General features: G+C 44.6%; 1 protein-coding gene across 1 annotated transcript in view; it reads right to left on the bottom strand.

Annotated features, from left to right (window-relative positions):
- LOC119383442 (testis-expressed protein 10 homolog) overlaps positions 1 to 15124 on the bottom strand; it is a 66459-nt gene that overhangs the window by 48171 nt on the left and 3164 nt on the right. The window contains exons 3-6 of the mRNA XM_037651573.2: positions 11215 to 11481; positions 6937 to 7339; positions 4676 to 4773; positions 2107 to 2247 (exon numbers count right to left, since the gene is read on the bottom strand). Of these exons, the coding sequence (XP_037507501.1) occupies positions 2107 to 2247; positions 4676 to 4773; positions 6937 to 7339; positions 11215 to 11481 (909 nt within the window). The remainder of the gene's footprint in view (positions 1 to 2106; positions 2248 to 4675; positions 4774 to 6936; positions 7340 to 11214; positions 11482 to 15124) is intronic.

Below are 15124 nucleotides of genomic sequence, written 5' to 3'. Positions count from 1 at the left end.
GTATTACACACAGCTGCATTGGATTATTTTTAATTTTCGCGATTTCGAGCGTAGGAGCCGGGCAATCGTACTAAGCGGGAACGTATCAACGAGGTTCTACTGTACTGTGACAGCCGACAGTGAGAGTCGACGACAAAGCCAGGTCTTAAGGTCTATAATGTGTACGTTGAAGTCACCAACTAGTATAAAGGCTTTGTGCTTGCAGGTGTTTTATATTGTTCTGTCACAATTATAATTGATATTAGTCTATTGTTAAACCTGATGTTTCGATTTTACACAATGCTGTGCCATGAGCACGGATGCCGAACAGACAGACAAGCCTCGGCCTTAAGGTGCTTCGACCCTAAAAAAAACGAGAAACAAAAGTGATGCCTCAACTATACTTTGAGCTCTAACTAGGACGCAATATGAGCACTTTGACTTTTAGCTTACATCCATTTCACCATCATTGATTGCAGATGGCAAATTGTACGAGAGTGCCATATAAATCTAGAAATTTAGTGTGTGACATACATTTCACCGTAATGACCATAGGATGATGCTTTCTGTGAATGTTGTTCACAGAAAAACAAACCTGCTTCGAGGTATCTTCGAAGTACACTACTTGTGGCTGGAGAGGCCACTTAAACAATGAATCTGGGTTTCTGCAGAGCTGCGCGAAGGTGCGGTAATAGCTTCAGAAAAGATCGTAGCTGATAGCAGGCATGATGCCTGTGTAACCTACTGTCATCAAACGGCATCACAACAAGAATCTTCACCAATCTGCTAGACAGTACAGTCAACAGGCGATTTTTCGGACGACCGATTTTCCGGACATGCTTGAAAATTCGGACGCTTTCGCGGCACGGTCACCAGCCGCATAGACGTCAATGTATTAGAACGTCTGAAATTTCGGACGCTGAAACTCTTCAGCGTCCGATTTTTCAGACTTTCTGCCGAAATTGCAGGTCCGAAAGGCCTAATTTGAAGCCCCCACCTCTGCCGTGTCTATCATCTCGTAGGTTCGAACCAGCGCTTGCGACAGTAGCAGAGTCCGAAAGTCAGCTTTGCCGCAATGCCGATGCGTTATGGGGTGAAGCAGACCAGAAATTCAAAGGGGCCGCTATTACGGCGCTGTGCAGCGATGTCTTTACAGATAAGCAGCGGAAATACGCGGAGGCGTGATGGCGGCAGCTGGCAAACGCGCCAGTATGGCTTAATCGCTGACAACCCTTACGATAAGCATCTTCAGTTAACTGCTCGGTAGTGCATGTGGCCAAGCGCAGTTGCAGGCATACTGCACGCATTTAATTGGCGAGAACCCCAAAGCACCGCTCCGCCATTCTTGCTGCCTCTTTGTGCAAGACCGCTAAGTGCGTCGCACAGACGCGTTGCCTTCACGGACGAAACCAGCTCGCCATTGCCGTGCCCGTGTGCAGTCAGGAACAAAGTGTGCATCACAAACCCTTTCGTGATAAATGCGTGCGTATGGTACAGCAACAGCACAGTGACGGCGTCAGCTTAGTTGGAGATGTGCTGCACACAACTAGAAACGATCGGCTTCACACGGCAGCAAATGCTGCGTATTGGCGGAGATTCGGCGATGTGTGTACGCATCGTTTACATGCGCACACGCATTGGGAAAAGCCGGACGAGTCGTCCGCTGTGCCGCCACAGTCTTTGTGTTCTGCGTCATCGTTTCCAAATGCTCCATGCCGTAATCTATCCCGCGCTTTGCTGGTATCAGCGGCGCTCATCACGAGATGCATTCTTGCAAGTGGCGGTTGGCACGTACTTATAAGCGGGGTTCGCGGCAGGTGCCGAATGTATATGCGAGAGCCTGGGCGCGCACCAAAATGCCTGATAATTGTACTGGGAGACAATAAAGCTATTTCGAACGGGACTGTGGCGATTTGACCGCTTGAGCGGAATAAAAGTGCATGAATTCGTTTTTTCGGACTGCCCGATTTTTCGGACGATTTCGCGGTCCCCAGGGAGTCCGAAAAATCGGACGTTGACTGTACATATGGTGTGGTGTTACTGGAACTATACTCCATGTATTTAAAGTGACGTGCATTACACTAGGAAATGTATTGAAGTATGCAGGCAGCTGAGGCAAATACTCACCTGACGATCAAACAGTGGGTCCTTCTTCGTCTTCTTGGTCAAAGGCTGCCCACTTCCAGCTAGACAGTCATGTGAGAAAGGGAAGCGACCGTCGAAGTGATTGAGCAGTAGGGTGCCAAAGTTTTCTTCAAACCATGGGACCTGCAAGGTCGAGACCAGAGGGGTGATCAATGGCGATCAACAAAGCTGAGCTGCTTTCTTGCTTTTTGACAATGCTTTCGCTTACATTTGAGTGCGTGAAAATTTAGTATTCCAAAAAGGGGTTAGATGGTCCTTGCTATTTGATGAAATTTGACGAATACAGTATAACCCCGCTGATACATTTTCGAAGGGACCGTAAGAAATAAATGTGAGAGCCGGGAAATGCAAGAGACGAGAAACAGGAAAAACTAAAAAAATATTTAATGGTACAGAAGTGTATTTCAATGCTTATGTTTGAAAAAACCGTGCAAAGATGCCTCGTGCGCTCATGCCCGAGCAGCATGAAAAGTTTTTCGAGCACCTGCAGAGTCATATCCTTTTAATAAATCCAATGCCAACACGGCCGACACCAGCAAGCGATCACTTTTGGCAATACCTTCATGAGATTGTTACCAGATGCGTCGGCGTCTCCGTGCGATAATGTAGCACCGTTGGCATAGTGTTGGACCACCGTGGCTCGCCGTCGACAGTCGAATGCTTTGAAAAAGTGAAAGTACCCCCAAAAGCGATCTTCAAAGAGAATGACCCCTGCCCCATCAACTGCTAAACTTTGTCACTGGTGCCCGACCTAGCCACGATCTAGCCGATGGATAGAACCTCGGAGCTAAGAACAGTGTCATGCCCAGAAATGCATCAACGTATGCGATTCCTTTAGCACCAACAGTTGTAGGTGTGAAGGAACTAAGCACATGCAATACGACTAGCGCGACGAGTCCGACCCCGACCCGCGCAAGCACCTCTGATGAATAACGAATAATGAGTCCACGTGAATATGACGGCGGAAACACACGCCAATCTCGAAGGCCTTACTTTCGCGAGCGCTAAAAACAAGTTCAAGACCAATTACGTCACAGATGCCATCTTTGCAATACGAATCTCGAAGACTATGCTTTTGTTCGCGGTAACAAAAAGTACATTAAGCATGTCGCTTGCGCCACTCATGAGGCTAATCTTACGGTCAAGCCAGGGCCAAGCTGAGTAGAAAGTCAACATGGCCACTCTCTTCTGTGGTCGCTTGGCCGGTTCTGAGCGCACTTCGCAACGTATCATTTGTGAACAGTCCTGCAGTAGCGACGCAACAGCGGGTTTCCCAATACAGTGGATCCTATGGGAGCTTCTCTTGCAGAAAGACCGCGAGACACTTCTGCCAAGTATTACGCTCTGACACAATTACCAAGTATTACGTTCTGACCTGTCCAAGCTTGCGACCGAGTATTACGCTCTGACCTGTCCACGTGACCAAGTATTACGCTCTGACCTGTCCGAGCTTGCGAGGGACATTACTAAGAGTAAAGGAAGTACACTCGAAGTGTTTTTTAGTGCCAAGACGCACAAGCTAAACTGTCCCTTTAGAGTAACTGTGTCAGAGCGTAATACTATGGGAGCTATGTCGGGACTGGCGGAAAATAACGTAACAGCTGGGAAAACGCAACGAGGAACGTAGCAGCGGTGTTCTACTGTACTTATTTTTGTTCAACTATGAGAGACGACATATATTCAAGTCTTGAGGGAGAAAGACTGACGCATGTCACATGCTTACAAGTAAGAAAGCAATCAATAGATTAGTGGAACTCCCACAGCAAACCACAAATGTATCCTTTCAAGTTCTTCTCTCCTGACTGGAGCTGCATTAACAGATTAATTTATGTGACAGCACAATAAATGCAACCTAAAACATGAATTACTCCGATGTTTTCCTTTTTTTCTCATAGCGATAAAAAGGCAACTGAGCACATCAAAATTATTGGTGTCCAAATCATGGGTCAGAGAGCATAGTCGACTTTCTTTTTTGTGTCATTCTGTTCGAATACTTGCATTCGATTAATTTGTAAAATCTCATTATTCGAAGATCTTAAATTTACTTACATGTCCTTTCTGTGTAATAAGCTACAAGTGCTCAAAGACCCCTTGTGGTAGTTCACAATTATTTCTTCGGTGTATTCTACAGTTGAACCCCTTTATAAGAGGCATGCACCGGGGAGCACTTCTTGTCCCTTATATGAGGCATCTCTTATAAGTAGGGTACCACGTTCTCATTTTCTGATCAAACCCTATTTTGATGTAGGCACACTGGTGTCTCTCATACCCATTTGTCTTATACATCGGTGTCTCCTACAAAATGGTTCAACTGTAATACATAGTTTGAAATAAATGGTTTCTGCAAGCTCAGTGTTTCATTCGGGTGTCTCGCCATGTTTGCACTGTGTGCAACTCTGCTACAGCGAACAGAAACTCGACAAAACGTACTCTTTCATGTGGATTAACGCCAGTCAGTGGCACCCACTCTCCTCTTAGACCATTTTAGACTACACCATTGTAGTGCGATGACGCGATAAGCACTTTGAAAGTCAAAGAAGAAAGAACTAACATTAGAGAGGCTCTCCTTGCGAAGCCACTCAATAAGCAGCAGCAGCACACGTAGGATACAGTCGATGAGGATCAGAGAGTCACGTGGCATACTCTCCCCTGGAACAAAACCAAACATACTATGAGTGTCCAGATAGGATGCTGTAATTCAAATGTCCTGCGGTTACAGGTTCGTGCCATCTATCAGGGCAGATTCATCTTGCTCTGATTGGAACTGAGACAAAGGAGTCACTGCATTTTACATACGAACATACAGACACAAGCATTAATATGAAACTGTAAACAAAGCCCTACACGAACCAACGTTAACACCTAAAAAGGGGTCATAAAACTCTAACGAAACCTGCTGACATGCTAGACAATACTGCCACAGACATCCGTGTCTACTAATAAAGCTATCCAGTACCGCTACAGCGAAATCATAATGAGATTGGATAGCATTACCATTGGTGTAGCCAAGGGGTTGAACACCCCTAGGCTACGGCAATGAAGCAAAGTGTTCACTGTATTGCGAAGCAGCCACTACGCAAAAGAATGTAGAGGCACCTTGTTTTGTGATATTTGTCACAGATGCAGCATGCCAGTTACATGTCTGCTGTTAAAGACTGTTGAGTATGCGCTCAAAGAACGAACAATCCCACATCACTTCTCTCACGTTGACATTAGGCGCACCGTAACTGGAAACAGTCAGCAAGAATATTTGGCTGTGCGGAGAGGTGCACGAATGTGCGCCCTTGCATCATCTGAGCTTTTATCCGCGCAGCCTTTGCGTCGCCACATGTAGCGCCCGATTCGATGACCCAGAGTTTTGCTTCACTGATGATTCAAGAGGTCATATCTTTATTTATTGCACACCTCTTGCATCATTATGATTTATTACATGTATATTTATTCTATGTACTTTGAGAGCACATGTTGCAGGCCCATATACAGCCATTTTACAGCGACCAAGTATGATTTGGTCCACATTACAACATTTTCCTGGCACTATTTGGCCTTAACTGGCCCTTGCACCGTAAAACAAGATATTGTATCATCATAAACACTCATTAGAGCAATTTTGGAAAACATATATTAGTAGTATTCTTGTCTAAGGCACTATTCTCGAATGGCAACTTCTAGGCACAGTACAGTAGAACCCCGCTGTTACGTTCCTCACTGCTGCGTTTTCCCGGCTGTTACGTCGTTTTCCGCCGGTCCCGGCATAGCTCCCATAGGATACAATGTATTGGGAACCCCGCTGTTACGTCGTAACTGTCGGACCGTTCCCGTATGATACGTCGCGAAGTGCGCTCGGAGCCGACCGAGTGACTACCAAAGAGAGCCGCCATGGTGCATTTTCACGCAGCTTGGCCTCGTTTGACCGTAATATTAGCCGCATGAGAGGCGCAAGCAACAGAATCTTTCAATTGATGCAAACGAAAGCATGGCCTTCGAGATTCAAATTGCAAAGATGGCGTCTATGACGTAACTGCCCGCGAAAGCAAGGCCTTCGAGATTGGCATTTACTATTGACAAAAGCATAGCCTTTGAGATTTGTATTGCACAAACATGGCGTGTATGACGTAATTGCTTGCGAAAGCAAGGCCTTTGAGATTGGCATTCACTTCTGCCATCGCGTCGGCGTAGACTCATCATCATCGTTATTTGTCGGAGAGCGGGAGGAGTTCGAGCTGGTTGGAGCTCGCACGGTCGTGCGTGCGGTTCGCGGTCGGACTCGCCGCGCCGGTCGTGATTGCGTGTGCTTAGTTCTTTCATGCCTACAGCTGTTGGTGTTAAAAAAATCACATACGTTGATTACATTTCTGTGGATGAGGCCGTCCTAAGCTCCGCGTTTCTATCCATCGACTAGATCGCGGCTGAGCGCGCCAATTTTCGTGCTGCTCGTAAGAATTGAAATAAAATTCTGTACCACTAAATATTTTGCCGTTTTTCCTGTTTTTCGGCTCTTACGTTTCCCGTCTCTTACGTTTATTTCCTACGGTCCCTTCAAAAACGTATCAGCGGGGTTCTACTGTATTAGTTTTGTGAAGTTTCACACTGATCAGCAATAGATGTGCTAGCATTCACAGTCAACAGCACTCCTTACACAGTGCTAAGCAAGCTGTTATGGTAAAATGCCAAGAACTTTGTTGCTCATAGAGAATAACGTATCTCTTGCAGTGGTAGGCAAAATCCCACAAAAGTGATCATTTGCCTGAAAGTGATTGCCAGATCTCTGCCCCTAGATCACCACTTCACAAATGAAGGTAGGGCACGCACCAGAGTCGGGATCGGCTTCAACCCACATGTCCAGGAGCAGGGGAACCAGTTCGAGAGCAAACTCGCGGGCGTTATCCCTGCTGCTGCCGGCATTACTGGTACTGGCAGCACCACTACGGCCACTGCCACTGCCGCTACTGGTTCCCGTCGACAGCAAGCCGTCGTAAAGGCGGAAAGCAGAGGCACGGGGTTGCGGCTCCAGGCCATTCCTGTACAGGGCAATACACGCCGAAGTTTCACCACCAACCCGCACAGTCTTGGCTTCATCTGCAAAATCCGCAGTGGCAGGGCCCTCGTCTTCCGCAGCCGTGGGAAACCAGACACGCAGGGCAACCGCCAGGAAACGCTCCATGGACGACAGGACACGCACCCAGACGGCCCGATTAGTGTGTCGCTGACCCAGCTGTACAAGGAAAACGGAATGTTGGCAGACACAAACAAGACAAGAGAAGATCCAGATTGAACAGTGCAGGTGAATAAAATTATCTTTATCTGTACTACCTTACATAATGTTACAACCGAGATTCAAACAACAGGTTCCAAAAGTCTACAACAGGTTTCATAATTGAATCAGGATAAAGATAGCATGTCTCATGTTGTGGATGTTTCAAGCATAGAGTTTCCATAAATTAACTAGAGGGGACTCTGGCGCTGCAATCGTTCAGCCACCAAAGGAATGATGGGTAGTACACGGATTTGCCTAATGTTCGTGCTTACGGCTTCGAACGCACTTGTGGCTTTGTTTATTGCTGTGTTTTGGTGTTTGTTTCTGATAAAAGAATAGACCGTTGTGAACTTCGTGACCAGATTTGAATTGGTGAGCCTAAAAAAGTTAAAGTCGTGAAGTGGAACTGCTGACTTTTGCTGAACTTCGTTTTGCGACAAAGCAGATGCAGATGACGCGGAGCCAAACAGAGCCGAAAGAACGAAGCTTAGACAAATCCGTGTACTACCCATCATTCCCATGCTGGCTGAACTGTCATGCGTTGCAGCTCCCATAGACACTGCTGCCAGAGTTCCCTCTAGTGTATTTATAGGAAACTCTATGGTTTCAAGTATACATCCTTTTATCCTTCTAGTGATACTTAGGCAAGATTATTCCACTTTCGTAAGTCTACCACAGGATAAAGCCTTCTCCGGGATAAAGTTAGGCATGAGCTTGTATTATGTTGGCAAATATTTTATTTGCATTGCTTAATATAACCCTTTGCTTCACACAACTACCCATTCCTCTCTTTGGCATTCACTCTGTTGCTCTAACAAGCCACAGGTTGTCTCTTCTATGCATTAGATGACACATTTCATTACACTATTGCTTTCTGAGCCTCAACGAGAGTGCTGCATTCACTACTTCATTAAGACTGGCATCAATGTCTTTCTTATCATCATATCTAGCAGTTTCTTGTTCTGCTATTCACTGCAGTCCTTATCTCCACCACCTTCCCTCTCTTTTTTTTTTCTTTTGCTAACAAGTTTCATTGTTGTCTTCCATGTTCTAGCAGCATTATTAATGAGAACTAACAGACAATAACGCCATGGAAAGTATAGGGGTGTTATCTGTAGTATTTAGAATGTAAATGTGAAGAAAGTAAAGTGGACGAAAAGATAACTTGCCGCCGGCAGGGACCGTCACGTGCTACGTGACGCCAGAAAGGCAGAAAAAGAGTGTTCCACACTCGCCGCCATGGCTGCGATTGGCGCTGACTAACACTCCAAGGTTTAAATGCACATATACACCCCATAAAGTGGACGGGAGGATGACCGCCGCCGTAGCTCAGTGGTAGAGCATCGGACGCGTTATTCGAAGGTCGCAGGTTCCGTCCCTGCCGGCGGCAAGTTATCTTTTCGTCCACTTTACTTTCTTCACATTTACATTCTAAATACTACAGATAACACCCCTATACTTTCCATGGCGTTATTGTCTGTTAGTTCTCATTAATAATGTGTCTAACAAAGAAAACGAGCCCTTAAGAGTCATCTTCTTTCCTTCATGTTCTAGCAGAAAAGATTTGTAGTGGCAGCCCACAGTTCTTCCTGCTCTAATATTTTACTCTTCAAGAATGTGATAATATCTAGGGTTTTACGTGCCAAAACCACGATGTGAATATAAGGCATGCCTTAGTGAAGGGTTCCAGAAATTTTGACCACCTGGGGTTTTTTTAATGTGCACCTAAAGCTAGGGACATGGACCTCTATCATTTTGCCTCCATCAAAATGCGACCACCACGGCTGGGATCGAACACGTGACTGTCGGGTCGGCAGCTGAGCACCACATCTACTGTACCACTGTGGTGGCTTCTTCAAGAATGTCAATCACGTGTCATTCGTGGCATGAAAGTGGTAATACCTGCTCTGACTGTTCTCTATTTAGTCAATTGGTTAATTATGCTATAATGACATTGCTGAAATGTACCCAAACAGGGCCTTTCAAGCAGCTACAGTCTACATCCTTTTTTCTTCTCTTCCCTCTACTCTTGTCAATGAAAGCATCACACATAGTTAAAGGGAAGCTGAAGTGGTTTTAGAATTCGGTAAAACTTTGTTGTTAACAAGGACCAACATTATTGTCGACGATGGCGTAATTCTTTTCGCTGTTGCGGCAGCAGGAGCTTTAAAATACGCGAAAGAAAAGTTAGTCTTGCTCCGTCCCACGTGAACGCGCCGAAAGTGTGAGCATGGAAACGAACTAACCAGAACTACGTCATAGTCGGTAGTTTTGGCGGAGCCGCGCAGCACTGTCGTATCTCCAACCAGTGGCCTTCGTGAGTAGTTCCAGCTGCGCGCGTTGGTGGAACTGATCGTGAAGGCCATGCTTTAACAGAGCGACCAATCGAAGATGACATCACCGCCTTCGCTCAGCAGCTCAAGAAGCCCTGCTGCTGCAGCCGCTGTATTTTGACCAAGAAATGCTGTTTGTGTTCACTTCTGTGAACTCTTACATTGGTTTTCGAATTCAGCAGGGATCAAACTACGATTACACATTCCAAAGTCATATTTTTTAAAAAGTGCTCCAGCTTCCCTTTAAGAAGCTGGCCTGATAAAAATAAAGATGCAAAACACTTGAACGGTCATAAGTGAAACTGCTGTGCCTAGCACATTTCCATTTTGATGATTCACTCTTCAATAAACATCATAAGTTCCTCTGACGAGTAGTATTTAAATTAGAGCTGTGCAAATAGCAAAATTTTGGGTGCGAGGAGAATTCGAATATTTTTCTAATATTTCTCGAATATTTCTAGAATATTTTTCTAATACTTCGAAGCGAAATTTCAGGAGAAAATGTTGGAGAGGATTCCTAAGCATATTCTTATGAGATAGCAACATGAAAGTGTTTCTTTTTGCTAGGTTGATGAAGCACTGGCGGGGTGCTGTTTCATAGTTGTCTTATCAAGAATGAGAAAATGTAGAGGCTGAATTGTACTTATGTACATGATTTGGTGCAACCAAAGTGTTGCCGACAACACTTTACACGTGATAGGCAAAGATGCCATTTCCTCAGCTTCTCCTCCTCTTTCAACTTCTGTGGAAACCCAACTGATGTGGCGGAGAAGGGTGTGCTCCCTTCAAGTCCGGAGTTCCAAATCTGCCTCGTAGACGTCGATATATAAGAACATCTGAAATTTTGGATGCTAAAAAGCTTGCACTTTCGATTTTTCAGACTTCCTGCCCAAATTTCAGGTCCAAAACAGCATTAATTGAGCCCCCACCTCTGCCGCATCTTTCATCTCCATGTTGGAACCAGTGTTTTCTTGAGTTAATACATTTGAGACTGTCACGGAGCTTGAAAGGCAGTTTTGCCGCAATACGAGAGTGTAATGAGGTGAAGCATATCAAAAATCTGAAGGGGTCACTTTTAATCTGATGTTGACTGTATTTGTCTTTGGGAAGTTCAAATAGCTCGAATAGTAAAATTCGAGTGCGAATCGAATCAAATAGCAAACACTACTCGAAAAATATTCGAAATTTCGAATATTCGCACACCCTTAATTTAAATGTTTGCTACTAGAAAACATATACAGAGTTATGACTGAACATGTAAGTATTGTGGCAAACTACATTTTTTCTCCAATGGTGTTTTTCAGTTCTTACTTAGCAGCAGGATAATATACTTATTGCATACCAAATAAGTTTTATTTCTAGATCATAAAAGTGTCTGATCATCTGGCGGCTGCATACGTGTTGGTTAAACGAAGTTTGTGTTACACCAAGTTACAACAATGAAATGAACAAGCAGGACATATTTTGTGCACTACAAGTGCTCACGCAAAGTGCGCACACCTGAGAAGAAAGGACTCGGCGATGCTTGCCGACCGCCGATGACTCGGCAGAGGTGGAGATCATGTTGAGGAAGTTGCACAAGCTGCCATACGGAGCGCGCACAGCCAGGGAGGGCACAGCATCAAGCAACAGGCCAAGCAGGTCGAGGGCATCGTGGCGAACTGCAGATGACAGGTGGTTCACTGCACAGCCCAGCTGAGAGAGCAGCAGTGGTCCGAAAGGCGAAAGGCAATCGCTTGACACCGAGCCAAGCACCAAGCGCAGCACCTGAGGAGAAATGGGTTTAGAAATGACCTACAGGTTACGTGCTTTTGTAAAAACAAGAGAGAAAAATCTTAAACTGAGCTAGTTGGTATGCATTCATTGCTTAGTTTGTGCAGCGTATACAAAGACGAAGTCAAAGCTTCCTTCCTTAACCTTGTCCACATCTCCACAAGCGCTGTGCGAACTAAACAAGAAAAATTCACTGATAGAAGGCTAGACAGGTTGGTATGAACTATAGCTCACTCAGTGTGTTACTGTGCACTGAAAAAGAAGAACATGGAAGAAAATGAACAATATTCTTTTTTGTACCTAATGCTCTGGTTTGTTGCATTCAGTATTATTGTGATAGCAATTATATGGACACCCTCGGCGGGTTTTTGCCGTCGCCGTTGCTGTCATGTCCCATATATGTATATGTATGCATATATATAAAAAAGCCATAAAGAAAAATTAATCGGAAAAAAAAAAAGTTCCGAAGCGCGCGACCTGGGATTCGAGCCTGCAACCTCTCGCTCCGCAGCACATCGCGTTAGCTAACTCTACCACGCGCCAGTAGTCTGCCAGCATACTAACGGCGAGCTATTAATATATACCATTTATCGCTGGCAGTAAGCAGATCCAAAAATGTACCAAAAGCCGGGTGAGTTCATGATTCTAAAAGATTTACTCCGACTTAACACAACATAACAGTATTCTCGCAGCAGATCAGGAGGTGCTTCAGCGTGTTCTATCACCCGCGAGAAGGCGCGAAGGGCGTGCTTTAAAGCAACGCTCTTAGATTTTCTTTCAATTTGAAAACTGCCCTTGAGATGTGCACTAAAAAGTGGCCCCTTTCTGTACCCACTCCGCGATGTGCAACACCGAGCATGCAATATTTCGGACGACACCGCGCGGCAGGAGATGCAAAGGACTCACTCCACGTGCCGCAGTTTTCAAAAAAAAAAGGAAAAGAAATATCCAACAGCGTTCAGTTGTGCATAGTCGACACTTCCAATGTGCTGCTCAAACACAAAGAAGTAACTGTGACAGTTGTTAGTTCGCACTCGTCCTGTGTGTGTTCTTCTCGTGTGTCCATTGTGCTTGAGCGCCGTGCAGCAAATTTCGAGCTGCTTTTCGTTCTGTGTGTGACATTCCAATTTCTTGCTATCGCATTCATTGCTTCGCCCTTGCGGCGAAACTGTGACTTTTTGCTTTAGTTTTTTATTTCTTGTAGAAAAAGTTGTGTGGGCAAACATGGACACCAAAAAAAGATTGCCAAATCTCAACCGAAAGGATGCACCATGGTGGAAGTAGGCACAAAAGTTATCTGCACGTGCTCAGGAATGGCACCGTCACCCATCAATCTTGAACACATGCAACTCTACGTATGAACGATAACAGTCTCTCTGTTTTCTCTGGTGTCCTTATCTGCCCACCTAACATTTACTATGATGAATTCCTACCAACTGGAGCAGCATTTTGTCCTTTTCTCCTCTTCTCTGTTTGCATACTTAGTGTCTCATTATTATACAGTTACTGTCTCTATAGACCCTATTCATAATCCGCAAGTGCGCTTCCCTGCGCTGCATATCTGCCCAACTAATGGCGGCACCTGTCTTGCTTAAAGTGGAGACGAGGTCCTAGTTGCACGTACTGGGGCTTGTCTATTATGCGTGTTTATGTCAAGAGAGCCGAGTCTACATTTTCCACGTCATAGCGTAAGCAAAATGCGCTTGAATACGCTGTCTGCAGTAAGTGACTAGCCGCCATTAGTTGGGCAAACTGCATAGCAGGAAAGCTAGCTTCACAATTGTGAAAAGGGTCTATATTAATGCCTATTCATTTGTTCCACTTATCATGGGTGCAACAGCTGAAATAGGGATTGGAGCAATTTTTGGAGCAGCAAAATGTTGCTTTTGGAGCACAAAAATCCAAGTTTGGAGCAGGTTACGAAAAAAAAAAACCTGAATTTTTTAGCGCGAAATCCCATATTTGGAGTAGTATAACAGAGAAGGCTTACATTTAGAAATGAAAACAAAAATACGTACACACAATTCAACATCAGCTAACTCATGCACAGTGCACATGGACACTGCTATTTCAAAAAAAGCATTGTGTTGAGCCACCCTACAGTGCGAACAATGACTAAGTCCACATTAGCATTTGCAGGGCCTGTCAAATATTTCGACAGGCACTGCAAATGCCAATGTGGTAGTGATGCAGAACTATCGGTAAATTGACTATCGATAGTATTGATAGTTTTTTTGAAACTATCGATAGTGTAAACAAACTATCGATAGTGCTACTATCGACAAACTATCGATAATGCAATTTGTAGTACCATCGTTAATGTTACTATAGAGATATTAGGCTACTATATTACTGCCACGCGTGTTTATTGCTTTGTTTTGACGTATTTGGGTTTCACCCACAAAGACTGTTAGCAACGTTTGACACAGACCGCGCCGTAATGTATGAGAAGCTTCACAATTGTTTGAGATCATTCTGTTAAGATTACACGCCAGACGCGAATAGTCAAGTTTATTCGAAAGCTTACGCGAGCACCAGCGATAATGCTGGAAGGTTTGATGACTGATGTATAAAGGACGACGCGTTCCACCGATGATCAGATTACTCAACAGCTGATGACTGCTCCCGCTGGTATCAGTGCGCAGCATGTATCGCTTGTATTTTGAGTTTTGATTTTCTGGACACAAGTTCGCCCAAATAAGGAGCTCCGTATTTCCTAGTCTTGCTGCAGCATTCTTCACCGTCACAACCACGTGACAATACTGTCGATAGTGGTGTGAATAATGATGCGGTTGCTGGCCGGCTATATTGCCAAAATATTTGCGATAACCTACTACCAGCTTCGCTTAACTTATGAGCAATCTTTGGCAGAGAAATTAATTATTTCCGCAGTCAAAATGGCGGAATATATTTATCAATAAATTCGTATCCGAAAGCAACCAGTTACACCTTACAATTAACTTGGTATTTTTTTATTTTGAAATCATAAAATGCAATATCAATTTGAAGCCGCGCAGTCCTACCACATGTAAAGGCTTCCTTTCCGCTACAGCTGAACAGTTTGACTTTATGATCATGTGTCAGCAAAGCACTCTGGTGAAGAACGCAATGATGTCAACTTTCTTGCCTTTCAGCTTGCTCCTACGGCTCCACTATGTACCACGCGCGCAGAAATCCAAGTTTATTCTGCAGTGAGCCCGCGCTGTTGGTTTTATACTATCGATAGTACCATTGAACTTTTTACTATCGATAGCGCTATCGATAGTATTTTTCACCATCGATAGTGACTCAGCTATCGATAGTATCGATAGTACCATCGATAGTTTTGCATCACTACAATGTGGACCTGCCACCCTGGCAACTTCGAAATTCGGGAGATTCGTAAAGCAGGAGCAAGTGGGGGTGGAGAAAAATGAAAACTGGCATACGTATTTTGTCTATTTGTTTCTCAAGCCCGCATAAACGCCATACACAGCAGCTCTAAATGATTGCCAATATTTTTTTGACGTCAGCGATCATACTAATACTCGTAATTGCACGGCGTTCGCACGAATGAGTAATTAAGGAACAAAATGTGCTGTGTTCCTGAAAGCTAGTGCTAATAGCTCCTTCTAAAAGCTAAGTACGCATTTCCGCA

This window comes from Rhipicephalus sanguineus, chromosome 2 (genome assembly GCF_013339695.2).
Source record: "Rhipicephalus sanguineus isolate Rsan-2018 chromosome 2, BIME_Rsan_1.4, whole genome shotgun sequence".
NCBI lineage: Eukaryota > Metazoa > Arthropoda > Arachnida > Ixodida > Ixodidae > Rhipicephalus > Rhipicephalus sanguineus.
Note: the sequence above shows the minus strand (reverse complement) of the source record. Positions and strands in the feature narration are given on the sequence as shown.